Source organism: Phycodurus eques, chromosome 9 (assembly GCF_024500275.1).
Source record: "Phycodurus eques isolate BA_2022a chromosome 9, UOR_Pequ_1.1, whole genome shotgun sequence".
In the NCBI taxonomy this organism is placed as follows: domain Eukaryota; kingdom Metazoa; phylum Chordata; class Actinopteri; order Syngnathiformes; family Syngnathidae; genus Phycodurus; species Phycodurus eques.
This window is the reverse complement of record NC_084533.1, coordinates 17,571,880-17,592,130: the sequence shown is the minus strand read 5'-3', so window position 1 is coordinate 17,592,130 and position 20,251 is coordinate 17,571,880. Positions and strand designations below refer to the sequence as shown.

General features: G+C 39.1%; 1 protein-coding gene across 1 annotated transcript; it reads left to right on the top strand.

Moving 5' to 3' along the window:
* On the top strand, positions 1-16,177 carry lonrf4 (LON peptidase N-terminal domain and ring finger 4). The gene is made up of 12 exons (XM_061686244.1): positions 1-788; positions 2,787-2,905; positions 3,643-3,765; positions 4,087-4,269; positions 4,360-4,486; positions 4,654-4,729; positions 5,894-6,008; positions 6,135-6,256; positions 6,409-6,567; positions 11,428-11,590; positions 11,672-11,821; positions 12,912-16,177. The coding sequence occupies exons 1-12, from the start codon at positions 491-493 to the stop codon at positions 13,059-13,061; spliced, it is 1,785 nt and encodes a 594-aa protein (XP_061542228.1). The 5' UTR covers positions 1-490; the 3' UTR covers positions 13,062-16,177.
* Positions 16,178-20,251: the final 4,074 nt, after the last annotated feature.

The window sequence follows — 20,251 nt, the reverse complement described above, 5'->3', positions numbered from 1 at the left end:
ATTATTTATGTAATGTAATGGTGTAACACAGTAACCTGAAATTGTGTTCTGTGTCCGTAGTATTGAGTAAAAGGGGTTAATTCGCGGATCGAGGCGCCCACGAGTACAATACCGAACATATTCCGGTCGGTTTGTGGAGTCGTTGGTTGCTTTTGTATCGGTGGTAGAAGCGGCGCACTCAAAAGAGGCTGAGTTTTGTCTTTACCTGATGGAGAGGGAAACAGTTCATGGTTGGCAAATACTGTAATATTATATCAACGTGGACGAGTTGGCTGAGAACGGCATCGTTAGATAACCAAAGACGATGTTTGCAGCGGCGATAAACTAGTGGCTAAATCGAGCCCAGCTAACGGGTTCAAGGTAGCCGTTGGCCGTGATAGTCATATGGTGAATGACAGACACTCGAGGAGGAAAGTCTTCCCGTGTGCTAGGCTTTAAGAGGAAGAGCATTTATCGCAGCGGGATATTGTGCTGACACAACAGCAACACGATGGAGCTGCTGGAGTGCCGAATCTGCCTCTTCCCGATGTGGGAGCCGGTGACCATTACCTGCGGTCACACCTTCTGCAGGAGGTGCGCGGGGACCTACCTGCCGTCTAAATGCCCAGCCTGCAAAGAGAGGTTCAAACAGAGAGACATGAGAAACGCAAAGAACAACGTTTTGCTCATCCGTGTCATTGAAAAGTGCTGCCCAGACGATGCAAATATTAAGCGTCACTTGCAGGAGAAACTTCGTGCAAAGCAGTATAAGGAAGCTTTACGCGTCGCCAACGACGGATTACAGCAAGGTAAGGCATATATACTTTGCAACACTCTTAACTTTTGGGGTCATTATTTGCTTTCTGAACTTTAGCCTGTCTTTAAAAAGTCCCATACAATAGCGCTCATCAAAGCATCACAGTTTCACATTACAGGACAACAACTCAAAGCGCACATCATTTTTGCCTCGAGGTGCTAAATAACCAAAACATGCCATCCTAAAACACTGCTATGATGCAGAGCTCATAGACTATATAATCTGACATTTTTCAGATTTTGGGGTTGGGGAAATCTTTCACATCTCATGTTTAAAGTCAATGTATTTTATTCACCAGTAATGAAGGAGGCCTATATAGGGGCAACCTCCACCATCATTTCACCTACTGTTTTGGCCTCAGCATGGCAATGAATGAACACGTTTGTAGGTCCAGTTAAATAATAATAATAATAATAATAATAAGGCGGCACGGTGGACGGCTGGTTAGAGCGTCAGCCTCACAGTTCTGAGGACCGGGGTTCAATCCCCGGCCCCGACTGTGTGGAGTTTGCATGTTCTCCCCGTGCCTGCGTGGGTTTTCTCCGGGCACTCCGGTTTCCTCCCACATCCCAAAAACATGCATGCGAATGAGTGCGAATGGTTGTCTGTTTGCATGTGCCCTGCGATTGGCTGGCAACCAGTTCAGGGTGTACCCCGCCTCCTGCCCGATGAAAGCTGGGATAGGCTCCAGCACGCCCGCGACCCTAGTGATGATAAGCGGCTCAGAAAATGGATGGATGGATAATAATAATAATAGTAATTCATTCATTTTCCGTACTGCTTATCCTCACTAGGGTCGTGGGCGTACTGGAGCCTATCCCAGCTGACTCTGGGCGAGAGGCGGGGTACACCCTAAACTGGTCGCCAGGTAATCGCAAGGCAATTAGTAATAATAATAATAATAATAATAATAATTGTCTACTTGGCTCCGATATCATATCAGGCACTGGTTATGCTTGACTCTCCTTCTTGCGAAAATCTAATGCAAGTTTTCTTTCTTTCGTAATCCTGATTTCTACATCATGAGCAGTTATGTATTGTATGTATAATTGCAAAGTGTGGGTGGGACCTACTACATTATATAACTTGAGTAATAGCCACATGACTTATATGGCAGCCCTTAAGTAACAATTGTACAATGGGAGGAAAAAGTGAGCTATTCACACCAGATGTCCCAGGAACCTTGTTGAACTGGTCAATCAGTAATTATATCCGGGGGTTACTTTTCCTCCCTGTCATGTGAATGTTTATGTTATTTTTAATAAAAATATGAAAACATAGACTAGTTTGTGTGGTATTAGCCTCAGTAGACTGTTTACTCTTGTGATTTAGATGAAGATCAGACTACATGACAAATTTATGCAGAAGTTTAAGAGGGTTCACATACTTGTGCCTCACTCTCTACAATGCGTTTTAACCCTTTTCGCACCATAATAATAGATATATTTATTAGTTTCACTGCTTTCAGGGGCAGTTTGAATGATTAAAATTGCACAAAGTAGCGAGGAGTTAAGATAATTTGAAATACACATGCGCCGTGGTGTCACCAGTGTTCCTCCTCGTCTTAAAAGGGTTAAGATGCTGGTCTTCTGGATTTTTCAGTTGATGCATAACGCTTTATTGTTGTGTAAATATTTTTATATCAGAGTGCATCACTCGCTTGGTATGTCAAAGGAAAACTTTTATATCACCAGCACATTATGGAGTCTGATTGCAGACTCGAATAGTGCTTACAGACAGAATATTTCAATCTAAATGACCAATTATATTTAATTCGTAAAATGTTGGAAATTCAGTTTCCTATTTGAAAATGTATTTGTAACCTCATTGTATTTGCTTGATAAGAATGAAGCAAAACAACATGTCTGTAGCTCTTTAACATGTGCAACCAGGTTTGCACATCACAATGTGTAAAGAAATGTTTATTAATTTTATTTATTATTATTTTTTTTTTCCCCTTGCTCTAATATGTCACTCTTTTCATCTTTAGTTCCAGAAGACCTGAGTCTGAAGTTCTACAGAGCTGAAGCCAACTGTGGCCTACTGCATTTCTCTGATGCTCTGGCAGACCTTGACTACCTCTGCTGTCTTCGGCCGAAATGGACTGAGGTGACATGGATATCACCTTCCCTGGCAAAATCTGGTGAAAACCAGTAGAAAGAACTAAATAAAAAGTCTGCCTTTACAAAGATAATAGATGAAAGATGATAATGCTTAGTTTTTGATTGATACTGTCAGAGAGGTACAGCATTAGTTTGACAATAGGTTTATTATTGTGCTTGTGGTTTGTCGTGGCATAGGATTTATCTGCATCATTCTGAGGTATGCCCCTCTTTTGTAGCTAGATGAGGTAGACAAAATATGATGGTATTATGCAGCGCGGTTGTAAAAACTACCACACTGAATAATAATGGTACATCTAAAAATAATTGCATATGTTAAAATGAAAAGTTTTCATGATGATCCTTGTAAAGTCATCCAATTTGAGATACTGTAGCTCATGCTTTGGATCTCACTGGTTTTTCCAGATATGTTCCTAATGTTTTGTTCTATGTGTGTTTTTCCACTCAAAAAGAAGACATAGTCTTGTTTATTTCTCTCTAGTTTAATATTTTTCTAATGTTACTATTGTTTCCTTTTGTCACTGACGGTATGCAAACAGCTGCTCATTTCACAACCTCATATGCGGTGGGGGGAAATGTTTTGTGTAATCAGTCTTTTTTTTTGTTAAATGGATTATATAATTTCCTTGAGTCACATGCCAAACCACTGCAATGAGAACCTGTAATACAGTAATTCACTTTTGCAGGCAGTGATACGCTGATCATGATCTTCTGTGTCCACAGGGCTTTTTTCGTAAAGGGAACATACTGTTGGAAATGGCTCAGCAGACAGAATCCCTCATTCAGTTTCACCATTGCCTCAAACTTCAAGCTGACTTTTTTCCTGCTAAGAATCAGATCAAAAAGGTTGTTCACCCCACCCGTTACTATGTAAAGTAAAACTCATAAATGAGCATAAACCACAATTTTCATAATGTCGATCTTCATGTTTAAACTATTGAATGTGCAATATTTTAGACGATAGTGGAGCCATAAATTCTTAGTATTGAACCTATCTTTCCATCCCTGCCTTGTAGCCAAGACCACAAACAAACATTAAAATTATTTGCAGTCGTACATACTGTTGTGGACCTAGGATATATTTTGTAATTTGTCATACACTTTTTTTTGTATTGTCCAGTCTCAAAATGTGATGTAGCTGTAATAGTATATGTATTAAAATTGCAGATCTTGGAGGCAGAGGGCATCTCGGTGCCAGAGGAAGTATCCCGCATCATGCAGGTGTTGACTGATTACTTGAAGGCTTCCTACCCCATTGCAAGCCTCAGTGGCACCCAGGTAACACACCCTGAGGGTCTCAAACATCCACATGGTGATGCAGAGGGCAAAGAGAGGAGAGACTCATCCCAGGTGTGTGCTGCAGATGGGATGAGGAGAAGAATGCTTGCATGGTGGGAGGTGTTTGCTTGCAATCTTGAAGTTGTAAAACGGTTTCTTTAGAGCTCCAAAGCGAAGCACGACACCAGCAACGAGTGCTGCCTGAGCCTCTGCCAAGCTGTCTCCTTCCTCCCCGCCAGTGAAGATGATAAGGAAATTATGAAAACAAAGGAGGATGTGAATTGCACAGGTAGAGTGGCAACTACAGTAAACACAGTCTGTCTCATTTGACATCTTAATCATCAAGATTCATTGCTTTATGACCCAAAACGTACGGCATTCAGAAATTGTGTATTTTTGTTAAAATTCACTACAAATAGTAATTTATGTTTCTTGGTGCATAAACTTTCATCTCAGGTGCCAGTTTACACCGCAGAGATAAAACTCTGAGCGTACTGACTGTGTCAGACTTTGAGTGCCCTCTCTGCATCAGGTCAGCGTCCTGTTCTCTCAAAATAATGTTAGTCTCATGGTTGTCTGTCAAGTAGATAATATAATTTCTCTCTATAGACCGTGTGTTTTGATGATTTTATATATTTGTATACGAAACCCAATTCTAATGAAGTTGGGACATTGTTTAAAATGTAAATTAAAAACAAAATACAACGATGAGCAAATCCTCTTCAGCCTATATTCAATACAGTACAGTATAAAGAAAAGGTATTTAGTGATCACACTGACGAATGTTGTTGTTTTTTTGCAAATATTCACTCATTTTATATTTGATGCATGCTACATGTTCCAAATAAGCCGGGACTGGGGGAGCAAAAGTTAAGGAATTCCCCAAAAACATTCCACAGGTGAACAGGTTAATTGGGAACAGGTGAGTGTCATGATTGAGTATAAAAGGAGCATCCAAGAAAGGCTCATACCATCAAACGATTTTGAAAATCTGGCGAACTCTGCATATAAGCGGCAAGGCCAAACACTAACATTGAATGCCCGTGACCTCGATCCTTCAGGCGGCACTGCATTAAAAACCAGCATCATTGCGTGAAGGTTATTGCCACGTGGGCTCAGGAACACTTGAGAAAACTTGTCAGTTTACACAGTTCATTGCTATATCTACAACTGCAAGGTAAAACTCTACCATGCAAAGTGAAAGCAATATTTTAACAACATCCAGAAATGCCACCAGCTTCTCTGGGCCTGAGCTCAATCTGAGATGGACTGACGAAAAGTGTGCTGTGGGTCTGACTAGTGCACATTTCAAATTATTTATGGAAATCATGGACGTTGTGTTCTCTGGGCTGGAGGACAGGTTTTGGAGCAACATGCTGCCATCCAAGCAATACAACAATTAGTGCCCTGAGTTTCCAAATGCTTATTGAGTGTTGTTAAATGGAAAGGTGATGTAACAAAGTGGTAAACGTGCCCCTCTGCCAGCTTTTTTGGAAGTTGTTGTAGGCATCTAATTAAAAATGAGTGAATATTTGCTAAGAAACCCAGAGTTTATCAGTTTGAACATTAAATATCTAATTTTTGTAGTACATTTAATTGAATATAGGTTGAAAAGAATTTGCAAATTTGTATTCTGTTTTATTTACGTTTTACACTACATCCCAACTTCATTGAAAGTGTGGTATGTATTTTAAAGGTTGTTTCATGAGCCAGTTACCACTCCATGTGGTCACACTTTCTGTAAAAACTGCATAGAGAGGAGTCTGGACCACAACCTCCGCTGTCCACTCTGTAAGCAGCCGCTACAAGAGGTAACGATAATGTACCGTATACATTGCTGTCTTAGTTTACTTTCATTATGTATGTTTTTTAACAGCACTTGAGACCTAAACATCGGTCAAAATAACTATCATTCTTCTCTTTTCATTTATTTGCAGTACTTGAAAAATAGGAAGTACAACGTCACAGTTGTGGTTCTGGACATCATGGACTGCCTTTTCCCCTCACAGTTGGCTGAAAGGAAACAAATCCATGAGGCTGAGATGGCTGAACTGTCAAAGTAGTTACCATTGAATGAAACCTCATAGAATATCGTATAATCTGCATTTTAAACTGATCCCAGATACAAATTTACTTCTTAACACTTTTTCTCACATGTGATGTTGTCAAGTTATTGTTGCCTCTCTCTCTAATCTATCCTTTCCTTTACAGCCTGACAAAGGACATCCCTATATTTGTTTGCACTGTGGCCTACCCAGGTGTGCCGTGCCCGCTACACATCTTTGAGCCTCGATACCGACTGATGATGCGTCGCTGCATGGAGACAGGAACTAAGAAGTTTGGCATGTGCAGTTACGAACATGGCAAGGGGTATGTATGCCAAACACACAAATTCACTATTTTAACCGTAACATTTAAGAACACTTTTATTCTTCTTTATACTCACAGTAAAGCACAACAGTTGGAGATAGAGGCTAAATAATGCCTGTCAGTGATATGCACGCAGACAGCACAGTGGGCAACATTTAAACCAGTCATATGTGACCCTGAGGGGGTGGAAAATAGCAGCAGGCTAACCAATCTGCTAAGCGATCTGCTATGCTTTTGCATCCCTCACAAATATTCCGCTAGTTTTACTTTGCTCACAAGAATGGAATAGGAATCACAATCTGAAAAATAAACAAGCAACAATTTTTTAATTCAATTTTTTTTTTCATTTCTATCTACAGTTTACAGTATATTGTGGCTACGGAAAGGTTCAGCCTTGATCTCCCTCAACAAGAGAATTGAAATGCATTCCTATTTGTTAAATTTTCAAAGGAAAGACTCATTGGGCCTCATTCAATAACTGCATAAGCACAGATTTGTGCTTAAATCGTGCATACGCACGTTTGAAGCACAAATATATGATTCATCAATATGTTCGTACTTGTTTTTGTTTGTACTCTGCAAACAAGTTTAGAACCTCCTCAGACCATGTGTATGCACAAATGTAGGATCAGCTTTTGAAAAAATGTCAGACAGACATCTTTTACCCAAGTTGGACAATGTGTTGGAACTACAGTCATTGATAAAAACAATAATTACTTTCACGATAATAACTCAAACCAGGAATTTGCTAATGCGTTGAGCCTATACCAGGTATCTTCGCCAGAGGTGGGGCACACCCTGAACTGGCGCTAGCTAAATGCAGGGCACAAACAAACAACCATTCTCACTCACATTCATACCGATGGGCAATTGAGAGTCTTCAATTAACCTACCATGCATGTTTTTGGGATGTGGGAGGAAACCAGAGTATCTGGAGAAAACCCACGCAGACATGGGGAAAACATGCAAACTTCACACAGATGAGGCCGGATTTGAACCCAGGTCCTCAGAACTATGAGGCAGATGTGGTAACCAGTCATCCACCGTGCCGCCTCTTCGAAAATCTGATTTATATATTTTTCTGTGATTCTGCATGAGTATATGTGATGTAAATTGATCTATTTGCTCACACACCGCCGGTGGCGTGGTTGATTTGTGACATAAAGTAATCCCTCGTTTATCGCGGGGGTTAGGTTCCGGACCACCCCCACAATAGGTGAAATCGGTGAAGTAATGCCCACATATTTTGGAGATTATTCATAGATATTTTAAAGATGTATAATCCTCCACAGACTGGTATTAATCTTCCCTGCACTTCCAAGTAACCTCTTCCATACTCTTATAAACACTGTCCATCCTCTTACCCGGTAAGCAACTTTTAAACTCTTAAACATACAGAAATGCACAGTTTTATTGGACACTATGTGCATTTTATTCAGTGTAATGTATGCTTTAATGACATTTTCTTGATACCGTTTTAATGCTTTAGGCTAAGAAGCATTTATTTTGCCACAAAAAATTACTGCATTCTCTCAAAATCCTGCAATTTATTTTATGCGGGCTACGAATATGAAAAACAATTCACAATGCACTAAGTCCTAAATAAGAAAACAAACGAAATAGGTGAACCGCGATGTAGCGAGAGAACATGCTGATCGGCATATGGCTCATATATTTTCTGTTGCTTCAACGCTAATTTCATGTATTTGATTAATTACAATTTAGGGCTGGGCGACATGAAATTAATAATCCCTTCACAGTAACGTTATATATCGCAATGTAGCTGGTTAAAACATACGCACGGTGTGCGATGAAAATTGGCCGGTACGCCTGTGTCATGAATCTGATGGTGATTTTGCATATACGCTCAACTTGTGTGCAGACTAACAACATTTCTACGAATTTAATGGTGAATGAGGCCCAATTTTCTTCAGCGTTTTGTCCTGCTCAACACAGTAGCAGAGTTAATAACGCGTACATACCATACATTCACTGCACTGTACTAACATGATTAATGTGATTAAAAATGGAGTTCAACAGATATTTTATAAGCACCGAGATAAATATTTACTTCCTGTTGAATGTATTGACTGATCTTAAAAATGGACAAGGCAAAATAGCAATTTCAGAAGGAGAATTATTGAGAACATTTTCTATTCTGTTCCTTAAAAAAAACTAACTAGTAATATTGTATAACGGTAGAATGGCAAATCCAATTTTTACCCGCTCATGTTCATGGTCATGGGTGAACCGGAACCTCTTCTACTAATGTTGGGTGAAAGGCCAATTCCACACGGAACTGGTTTCTAGTCACTCACAGGGCACATTTAGACAAACAAATATTCACACCTACAGGCATTTAAGAGTCTACAATTAACCTAACTGTTTTTAGATTGTGGGCGGAAACTGTCACAAGCGTAGGGAGTTAATGCAAACACACTCGGAATACCCCTTTCAATCTGAGCCGATTTCGGTGTTGGTTTGGTGTTAGTGCCAGTGCTCAGTTTGGTTCAAGTTGCGCATTCCTAAATGCCAGTTCGGCTTCACACTGACAAACAGCCAGTCCAGAGCTACGTTAGTAATTTCATGTCTCTACTGTATACCACTGTTTGTTTCTCAGTTTACAAAGTAGAGCGCATGTTTGTTGGCTTCTTGCCAAAGAAGTGCCAGTCAAAAATCAAATAACCAGTGCTAATTTTAGCTGTTGCTCCAAACCAATACTGGCGCTAGCATAGTGTCGAAGGAGTAAGCCAGAGCCATGATCTGAACCCAGAACCATCTGGCTGTGAGCCAGTCGTGCTAACCACGTGCGCTACTGTAATGCCAATTTTATATTTGAAATTGATTTGATAAGAAACAATTATTTCCCTGAAAGCCCCCATCCATTGTGTCATTTCATCATCATACCCTTTATCTGCCTTTTTTATTGTTGAAGCCCACACAACTGTTGCTTGTTTTGAGAAGCTTTATCTAAACTTTTCAGCTCTGTCTATCTTTAGCTATGTTAAAAAAGTGGTTCCCAAACTTTTTGTGGGGCTCTATTTTTTTGGGTGTGACACTTTGTTACAGAAAGTGGACACAATTGCTCAAGATGTGTTCATGTTGCACTCCCAGACTCAGTTTGGGTACATGTGTACAGTACAAAGGGACAAAGGGGAAGTGCTTGTATTAAGAGCAAGCACTCTTTTGTACAGAATCATTTATATTACAACCCCAATTCCAATGAAGTTGGGACGTTGTGTTAAACATAAATAAAAACAGAATACAATGATTTGCAAATCATGTTCAACCTATATTTAATTGAATACACTACAAAGCCAAGATATTTAATGTTCAAACTGATAAACTTTATTGTTTTTAGCAAATAATCATTAACGTAAAATTTTATGGCTGCAACAAGTTCCAAAAAAGCTAGGACATGTGGCAAAAAAGACTGAGAAAGTTGATGAATGCTCATCTCACCTGTTTGGAACATTCCACAGGTGAACAGTCTCATTGGGAACAGGTGGGTGCCATGATTGGGCATAAAAGGAGCTTCCCTTAATTGCTCAGTCATTCACAAGCAAAGAAGGGACGAGGTTCACCTCTTTGTGAACAACTGCGTGAGAAAATAGTCGAACAGTTTAAGGACAATGTTCCTCAACGTACAATTGCAAGGAATTTAGGGATTTCATAATCTACGGTCCATAATATCATCAAAAGGTTCAGAGAATCTGGAGAAATCACTGCATGTAAGCGGCAAGGCCAAAAACCGACATTGAATGCCCGTGACCTTCGATCCCTCAGGCAGCACTGCATCAAAAACCGACATCAATGTGGAAAGGATATAACCACATGGGCTCAGGAACACTTACGAAAAACAATATCAGTAAATACAGTTCGGCGCTACATCTGTATGTGCAACTTCAAACTCGACTATGCAAAGCAAAAACCATTTGTCAACAATACCCAGAAACGCTGCCGACTTCTCTGGGCCTGAGCTCATCTAAGATGGACTGATGCAAAGTGGAAAAGTGTTCTGTGGTCTGACGAGTCCACATTTCAAATTGTGTTTGGATATTGTGGGCGTGGTGTCCTCCAGGCCAAAGAGAAAAGGAACCATCCGAACTGTTATAGACGTAAAGTTCAAAAGCCAGCATCTGTGATGGTATGGGGCTTAATCAGTGCCAACGGCATGGGTAACTTACACATCTGTGAAGGCACCATTAATGCTGAAAGGTACATAGAGGTTTTGGAGAAACATATGCTGCCATCCAAGCAACGTCCTTTGGACACCCCTCCTGACAATGCCAAACCACATTCTGCACATGTTACAACAGCGTGGCTTGGTAGTGAAAGAGTGCGGGTAGTAGACTGGCCTGCCTGCAGTCCAGGCCTGTCTCCCATTGAAAATGTGTGGCGCATTATAAAACGTAAAATACGACAACGGAGACATCGGACTGTTGAACAGCTGAAGCTGTACATCAAGCAAGAATGGGAAAGAATTCCACCTTACAAAGCTTTAACAATTAGTGTCCTCAGTTCCCAAACGTTTATTGAATGAAGGTGATGTAACAGTGGTAAATATGACCCTGTCCCAGCTTTTTTGGAACGTGTTGCAGCCATAAAATTCCAAGTTAATGATTATTTGCTGAAAACAATAAAGTTGATCAGTTTGAACATTAATTTGTCTTGTCTTTATAGTGTATTCAATTAAATATAGGTTGAACATGATTTGCAAATCATTGTATTCTGTTTTTATTTATGTTTAACACAATGTCCCAACTTCAGTGGAATTGGGGTTGTACTTGAATCGCTCCAAAAATAAGATGAATATATTCACTACAGAATATTCACCATCTCTCCTTTGCTTTTTCAAAGGTTTGCAGACTATGGTTGCATGCTGGAAATTCTTAGCCTGGAACTACTGCCTGATGGGCGGTCCTATGTGGACAGTGTGGGGAGCAACAGGTTCAGAGTCTTAAAAAGAGGCCTAAGGGATGGCTACCACACTGCTGATATTGAATATCTTGAGGATATCAAGGTATGACTTGCTCAACGAGTTCTTGTTCTATGCTCAGAATTTATGGCTCAACTACTGTATATCACTTGCACTTTTATTCAGGTCGAAGGGAGTGAATTGGAACTCCTGCAGCGTCTCCACGACAGTGTCTATCAACAGGCTCAGGACTGGTATCAGCGTCTTGGCAGCCGCATGAAAGAGCAGATCAACAGGCAGTATGGTACCATGCCTAGTATTGAGGAGAACATTCAGGTAGGAGCTTTCGACGTAAGTGTGAATCTACATTCACTGAACATTTCGTAAGGTACTGTTCTGTACCATACAACCCATCCAATATAGTTTGATTAACAGGCTACAATTGTTCATACCGTGTCCAAATATTGAGTTAAAAGGCATTTTTATTAAATGAATGTTTATACACGGAAGTGACAAAAGGCATGTAAGATATTGTGTTATAAGTATTAAATTGTTATGAGGTTTTCATTAATTTATACATACTATATGGACAAAAAGCTTCTATGACTGAATTTATTCGAACTCTTTCTCAATACAGGCATAACCAATGTTCTTACGTAAGAGTAGAATGCTTTGTTTTCAGTAGGGCTGCAAATAATGATTATTTTAATAATTGGTCAATCTGTCAATTTAGTTTGTCCATTAATTGATGAATTGGATGGAAAAAAAATACACCCCATTGTTCAAAAACAGGACATTATTTCAAATTGACAGTGCAGAAAATGCACAAATGTAAATTGATTTGATTCAATTACTGGTTTGCTCCATAATAGAAGATAGGAAAAAACATTTATTTTCCAATGTAAAAGCAGATGTTTGCAAAAGTCTTGTTTTGATTCAACACAAAGATATTCAGTTTGCTTTCATCGAGGACCTCATCAAGGACCTGATTTACTGTCGACAGGCTGAAATGAGAATCTTGTGTCAATTCAGCCACAAGATACCCATTTAACAAATTCACTTCAACTCAACGTCGCCAGCAGATGAATAATTTAGGTCTTAAATGTAAAAGCTGTATTCCAATATCTGCCTATAACTGACACTGTCAGCAAGGTATTTATTCCCTAGTGGAGCAAAGTATTAGAAATATTATCATACAGTATAACTCAGACCATGAATAATACTGACAAAAATGTCTCAATGGTATAAGGATTCTTCTGCTCTTGCCAAATTAAGAAATGAATGATGCATAATTGTAATTGCTTAGATCTTTTGGTATTGTTTATGTATAGTAATTGATGCTCAAGTGCTTGTATCTTTTCACCCCAGGTTATACACATTGTGTGCGCATTACATGACATATGATGTATTTATTATATTTTTCCAGGCCTCATCCAATGGTCCAGCCTGGTGCTGGTGGCTGCTGTCTGTCCTCCAGCTGGACCCTGCATATCAAACCACAGTCCTCTCCCTCTCCTCGTTAAAAGACCGTCTAGGTCACCTACGCCTCATCCTCGAGTACTTCTCTCAGAGCTAAACACAGCATTGTGGTGGAATTACTGAGATAAAATGCTGAGGGTCAAATATTATGTACAATACTTACAAAATACTTGAGTGAAGCTAAGAAGTACTGAGTTCACTTTTGTCACAATTTTTGGGATTAACTACTCTGAAATACAAAGGGACTGTTTTAATATCACTGCTCAAAGCCAAATCATATGGACAAAACCATAAAATACAAATTTTATAACAAAACCTGAAAAAGTTATTTAAAGCTGGGCTTTGTGTTTTACTTGCTAATTGTATCAATCCTTTTTTTTTCCTTTCCTTTTTTTTAAAATATAAATAAGAATAATTTCAACACACACTTGCAAGCCTGCACAGTGTCTTTGGCACATTCTTGTCATTTCCAGCTAAACCATAGCCATAGAGCAAATGAAAATGAACCCATTTTATGAATAATCTGAGGCTTAAAATATGTAGACAACAGTTAAATTTTCAAGGTACCATATCAGGAAAAACAAAAAGCTCTAGAGGTCGCTGTGTCCTCTTTCCTTTTCATGCAAATCAATTAATCAATCAAACTTCATTTGCACAGCACCTTTCATAAATTTAATGCAACTCTAAGTACTTTACATGAATTAAAATCGCTCCCTCCTGCTGCTTGTCCACAACGACACAATGACTTCTGTCAACTGGCAAACCAGAAAGTTTGAATGTCATGAATTACATTTCCTAATCATAATTAAAATTACAGTGGAATTCAGTAGCAGATGAAAGAAGACACGTTTATTCAGGACTATGCAAAATGAGATTTGGAAAATAAAAAAAATTCATTGCCAGATAATTTTTGGGCTTTGCAGACTAATTGTCCTATGCTCATGTTTATTTCTTGCTTCTATTTTTGGGCCATGGCAGCCATTTGGTATGGCTCATTTAATACTTTTGAACATCGAAATACCCATGTTTTCGATTAGTGATTGTTACAATAATAATTTTGCGTCATGTGTAAACTTGCACCTACTTGAAGGCAATGTTCGCATCAAAGGAAAGCCAACAACCTGGTTGTTAACTATTGATGGTCACCTTGTGGTAGGATTGGTATTTGTTGGATTGTTTCAGCAGCAGCGGCACGGTGGGCGACTGGTTATAGAGCGTCTACCTCACAGTTCTGAGGACCGCGGTTCAAGTCCCGGCCATGCCTGTGTGGAGTTTGCATGTTCTCCCCGTGCCTGCGTGGGTTTTCTCCGGGCACTCCGGTTTCCTCCCACATCCCAAAAACGCATGAATTGGAGACTCTAAATTGCCCGTGAGTGCGAATGGTTGTTTGTATGTGCCCTGCGATTGGCTGGCAACCAGTTCAGGGTGTACCCCGCCGCCTGCTCGATGATAGCTGGGATAGGCTCCAGCCCGCCCGCGACCCTAGTGAGGAGAAGCGGCTCATAAAATGGATGGATGGATGGATGTTTCAGCAGCTGAGTTGGCCAACTTTTATTTATGTGCATGCATTGCCAGTGGACAGGCAGGTACAGGTGTCATTGTTTGTGTCATCTGTAATAAGGATAAATATTTGTATGTCTACATTGTTTGAAAACCTTTTGTTGGTATGGCAACGCACACATCATCATGTCAGCTCCATCTCGGTGCATTCAAAATCCAGTGCTCAGCATCTTGTCCTGAGGGAAAACTGAAAAATGATATGGCCATTGTTTAAGTAGGGATAAATCCCCACTATGTTAATCTACAATACTGCATACAGTACCTGTGGCCCAACAATTGTCCCAGTGCTTTTGTGGGATCTCCTCTGTCATCAGTCATATTGCTTGAGTGCCTTTTGAGTGTTTAAAAAAAAAAGTCTTGCGGTGTCTTTATCGTAATGACAACGGCATCATTTCTGGCATCATTTAATATGGATTAAGTGCTACATCCCATGAATTCCCAAAGCTGCATGTTTTACATTTTTAATTCAGAACAGGCTTAACTGTGTAAAACGACACATTTTTGTTTTCTTTGTTGTTTTAACCTCAAATGTGCCATTCATTGTGTGATTTATAAAAGTACTTACCGGGTTTGTGTCTGTTTTGTAACAAAGTTTAAATTAAAATTAAATGTTTAAATCCTGAGCTTTGTATGGTGAATCACACTTCCAGGGTCACTTTTTACATTGTTATAGATCTACAAGTGTAAAAATTGGTCATGTATATATAAAAGAAACATCTGAGCTACATTAATATAGCATATCCCACGAAATGATGACCCATTACAATTGTACGGCACAACTGGGTAACTTTTTTTCTGCTGGGCTGGGAAAATGTACCACTTCTTATGCAGCAACCACAGTCCCCCTTGGGTTTTGAAGCCATCTATAACATTGGTCCCGGTGCAAAAGTAATAGTTCTGATGGCAATCATTCCTTGGCAGCTTCACCTGACACCTGGCAACACAGTTTAGTCCATTTTTGCCAACCAATCGAGTCAGCTTTATTTCATTACACTTTGTGTTTTGTTTATGAGTCTTATATGTAGTAGTACCAGTTTCCATTGCCGTTGAAAAACGCCTTTGAACTGTGTAGGATATTTTGCCTATTTAGATCAGCAATTACACACATTGACTTGTTATCCAGATATTTATCAGTTTAATATGTATCCCCCTTTAATAGGCTTTTGGTGCCATTGCATTCCACTGCAGTCATTAATTGTAATTTTAGAAAGACTCTTGCCCTGCTCTACCTTAACAGGCAACCATGAACTCCCCTGTAACAGAACTATGAACTAGCAAAAGTCCTCTCACAAAGTTGTAAACGAAATGTATTTCCCCCTAAATCAGTGTCTGTAAATGTAATTTTCCTTTTTAGGGGAAAGCGCGCTGGGGATTTCTTCCCAGGAATGTTTGACAATAAATTGTGGGTAATGTGGTTTAATGGTCAGTTTGCCTTCTCAGAGATATGAGTTGCTCACAGTGTGCCCCAGTTTATGTTGGTAACATGCAGTATGTCAAATTACAGTGCTAATCAATTTTGTGAATTTCTGTCCAATTTGTATCCATCCGTCCACCCCAAAACCAAACTGGCTAAAGATGTTTTCTCTGGGTAATATTTGTCTAACATCCCATTTGATAACTTTTTCAATGTTATAAATAAAGCTTTTAAGAGCTCAGTGGCATTTTTTCCCAGGGGGTGGAGGGTATTAGTTTTTTTTATTACAAGCCAAATGGAAATAGTGTGCTCTTTTGCAGTACACCGCATCATTTGGTGCAGCTGAGGACTGATGGCAGCGCAAAAAGCCTCTCACAGATCACCATGGAAACTATTATTGAGAGAACTGTGAAGTTCTTCAGCTGCAGAAGAGTAAAACAACGAGAATCATATAATTTCTCGTGACAGGAAATTAAAATTAGCATGATTACAGCGGCTATAGTTGAATAAAGACTGATTGGATAATCCATAGTTGTAGAATGACTGATAAAACCCTTATTGCAAAGACAAATGTGGTATTTTTTAGCTAGTCATGCTCCCAAATTATCTCCTTTTATTGGTTTTAATATGAATCTGGTAATTACTGAATCTGGCAATTACTATGAGTTATTTGGTAATCACAACCCACAACTATTTGGAAAGGGTCACATAATTTTACTCAAGCCATTCTTCCACCAGGGGGCACTCTGTAGCTTTGAAAGAATAGTCATATGTCATACATTGTCATCAATCATACATTATAAACAGAAAACCACCTAATATCAATGTGTGGCTTTTCTGAGCTGAAATGGCTTTGTGTCATTGAAATTTCGCCAACAGGAAGAGTATCAATTACACAAAGCTAGAATATAACTCTTTTTGAGGGTGCAATTACCATATTAAGAGTGAAGAAGATGTGAGTAGGTGTGCATGAGCCACACAAGGAGCAAAGCAGTACAGCACAAGTGTTTTCAGCCAACATCCTCTGCATAGGAAGCAGGCAAATGACAAAGAGGTGTCAGTGGCTTCAATGAGGTTCTGTAAAGCAGCTCAGCGTCGACATCAAAGGCCATTACATTAGAAGAAAGCAACAGGTTTTCTCCACTAAAATGATCCATGGGCTTGTGCTGACTCCCTGCTTGTGTATGGTTATGACTCAGGATGACAGGCGCTTTGTAGGAGTTATTGTAAAAGGGGAACTGACTGTGACTGTGTGTGCATGTATGTGTTTGGGTGTTGTTACATTCCTGCTGTTAAACAGCTGACATTTGCTCACTGAGACAGAAATGATGACGAAATCCTTCCGAGAGGGTATATTTTGGATTGGGATGGAATTTGTGGGTGGCAGTGTTTGATAAATGTCAGACTTGAGAATTGCAGGAGATTGTTTTAATAGCGGTTTGAAAAGTAAAGGAATATTGAATTATTATTCTTTGTAATTATGGCATAACTCACTGGGGTCTGTCTACGGAAATAGATGAGTTTGTTCTCTGAGATAAGATTTTTTTTATTTATTAAACTCTTGTAATTGGAACACATCTTTGCTTGAATATCAAGCGTGAGTTCAAAATTAAACAATTCACAAACTTTGTATTTGAAGTGAGAATCATTTGACCCTTTTTCAGCAATGAAGGTGACGATGATTAAATGTGGAGGAAGAAGCTCAGTTTAGGCTGATGTTTGTTTTTTGTTTGTAAGCTAAAAGTTGCTACATTTGTTAAAATGATTAGATATGGTATCTATAATCTAAAAAAAAAATCAATTTGTTTATTGTATCTACATTGGTATGTTTGCAAAGCGATACTGTCACAAAACACAAAGTCATGAGCCAATTTGTATATACAGTACAGTACTGGTTTGTCTGTAGGCAGGCAGTATTTGCACATACAGTAAGTAAGTTTTTTGGAAACAAAATCAAATTTGTTGGTTGAGAAATAAAAACATAATACATGTTTTCAGTGCAAATTAAAAATGTATAAGTCATTATTCATTATGCTTTCAGTAATATGCATTTTTTTCCTTAAGATTGATATTCACTTTACTGTACAGTATTGTTCATATTATACTGTGCAGCCAGGACAGAGACGTGTACACAAAAAGTTCAATTTCCGATACTATGGTCATCATAAACTTTTCCTCTTTGCCATACCCTTCTGGTGGTGGTGGTATTACTTAAAAACAAACAAACAAACAAACCAACAACTAAAAAAGCCAAATAAAAAGCAAAACACCTTGTGAGTCAATCCTTGTGAGATGCCCAGTGAGGTGAAGTCTCACAAAATTTTAAATCATGACATCACACATGAGGATGGTTCAAGCCTAAAGTTTTTGTGCAACATTTGGGACATATTTTTGGGGAGTTCCAAAGCTGTTCCTTTCCCCTACAAAGACACAGAAACATGATTTGCTGAGGCGCAATAACTAAATAATTAATGTTTGATTAACAGAGTGATGGGATGGCTACACATGCTTTATTTTGCAGTGAGGGAAACTATTTGCCTCTTTGATATACAAAATAAACCACTGCAGCAACATTGACTCAGGGTATGTGAGCTAAAGGGATTTAAAAAAATAAACAAGTTCGGATTTATCCTGATTTAAAAAAAACAAACAAACAAAAAAAAAAGTGGCTGATCAAGCTCACCTGCTGAGAGACGGAGTGAAGGGGAAACAGGAAGCAGTGGGGCTCTGCTGGAGACATGATGTCATGCAACCGGCTCACTGGTTCATAGCGTTACCGCCTGCGGTGACACAAACCTGGCTGTTGGGCTTCTTTCACTAAGAAATCTCACTTGTACAATCAGTATCAAATGGTCTGTGTGTGTGTCTTTGTGTGTGTGTGTGTTGCCAAATAATGTATCTGAAGGGCAAAGAAGCAGAGGTAGCCCAATGTAATAAGATTGACTCCATGTGAAAAGTTTGAAATGTGTCAAAACAATTTCCAGAGTTAATGAATGATGGTGGGTGTCTCCACCCCCCCAAAAAAACAAAAAACACACAAAAACACTTGATTATATGAACTGCCTAAGGAATGGAGAACTGTCTGGCAAGCTCAATTTGTTTAAAAAAATATAAACAAAACAACAATTGTACATGTCTTTTTAATAAGTCATGTATTATATTTGACTAACACAATCATATGACTAATAACACTGTCATTTTTTCTAATACAATTTCGCTGTAAAGGTTTCTCCTCAAAAATATAAATCCAAAAGACCAATAAAATGGTTGACATTTTACACACAAAGAGTTTATTGAATTGTTTGCAAACTTGACCTTTTGCCTGCTGTCGAATGCTGACATTATCAATCCTCATAATATGCACTTAGACTTTATGGGCAAAAGTATAGACACAACTTCTAATCAATTAAGCGTTCAGTCAGGTTGTGCCAGATGCCCATAAATCAATCGATTATCTTAACTTCATCTTAAAAACATACTTTGGACAATCATATGGATCCAACTTCGGACAATCATATGGATCCAACTTTGTGGAAGGTAGAGAAAAGTCTGTGAATCCATAGGTGATGTCGAGGTCTTCAACATCAGCAAAACACCTTCACAATGCACTAGAACAGAAATCGCCAACCAGGGCTTCTCTCAGGTCCAACATCAGTGACATTGGACCTCACACCTCCCGAAATGTTGTAGTTAGTTGCAAAAGCATAAGCACATTTAATATTTTTTCAAGATGTAATTCAAGTGTAGATTCTCAACTTTAAGAAGTAGTAATTGACATAATTATAAATATTGAATAGTGAAGGAGACTACAGTGAAACAAATCGTTTCCAGGGAGGAAACTCTGAATTTGGTGATAGAATGGGAAAAATAAATGTCAAATTGTTGTGGCAAAGTCAAATCTGGCTTTCCTGTGCATGAATGTTCCCAGTGGTTTGCACTTTGTTGAAAACTTTCTGTATTTCGAACTCTTGATTATAGATTTGAACAACGGTACGTCTACCTTCTCCCTAGTGTTCTTGACTTCTGCTGACGTGATGGGATATGTCTTCATTGAGGAAAGGATTCTGCCATCATCCACTGTAATTGTCTAAAATGAAAAGGAACTCAATACATATTGAGAGCAAAGAAAGGGAATATCCTTAATAGTCAAGTTAGCGGTCTGATCTTAACGGAACAGAGCAGGCGTTTCAGTAACTGAAGACGAAGAGGAATACAGGCAGCATGAATCACGAACAGGTGATTGTGAAGGTGGATGCGCTGAGGGCCTGGCATAGCATCTCCAGGGAAATTTCATCATGCTCATTGACTGCAAA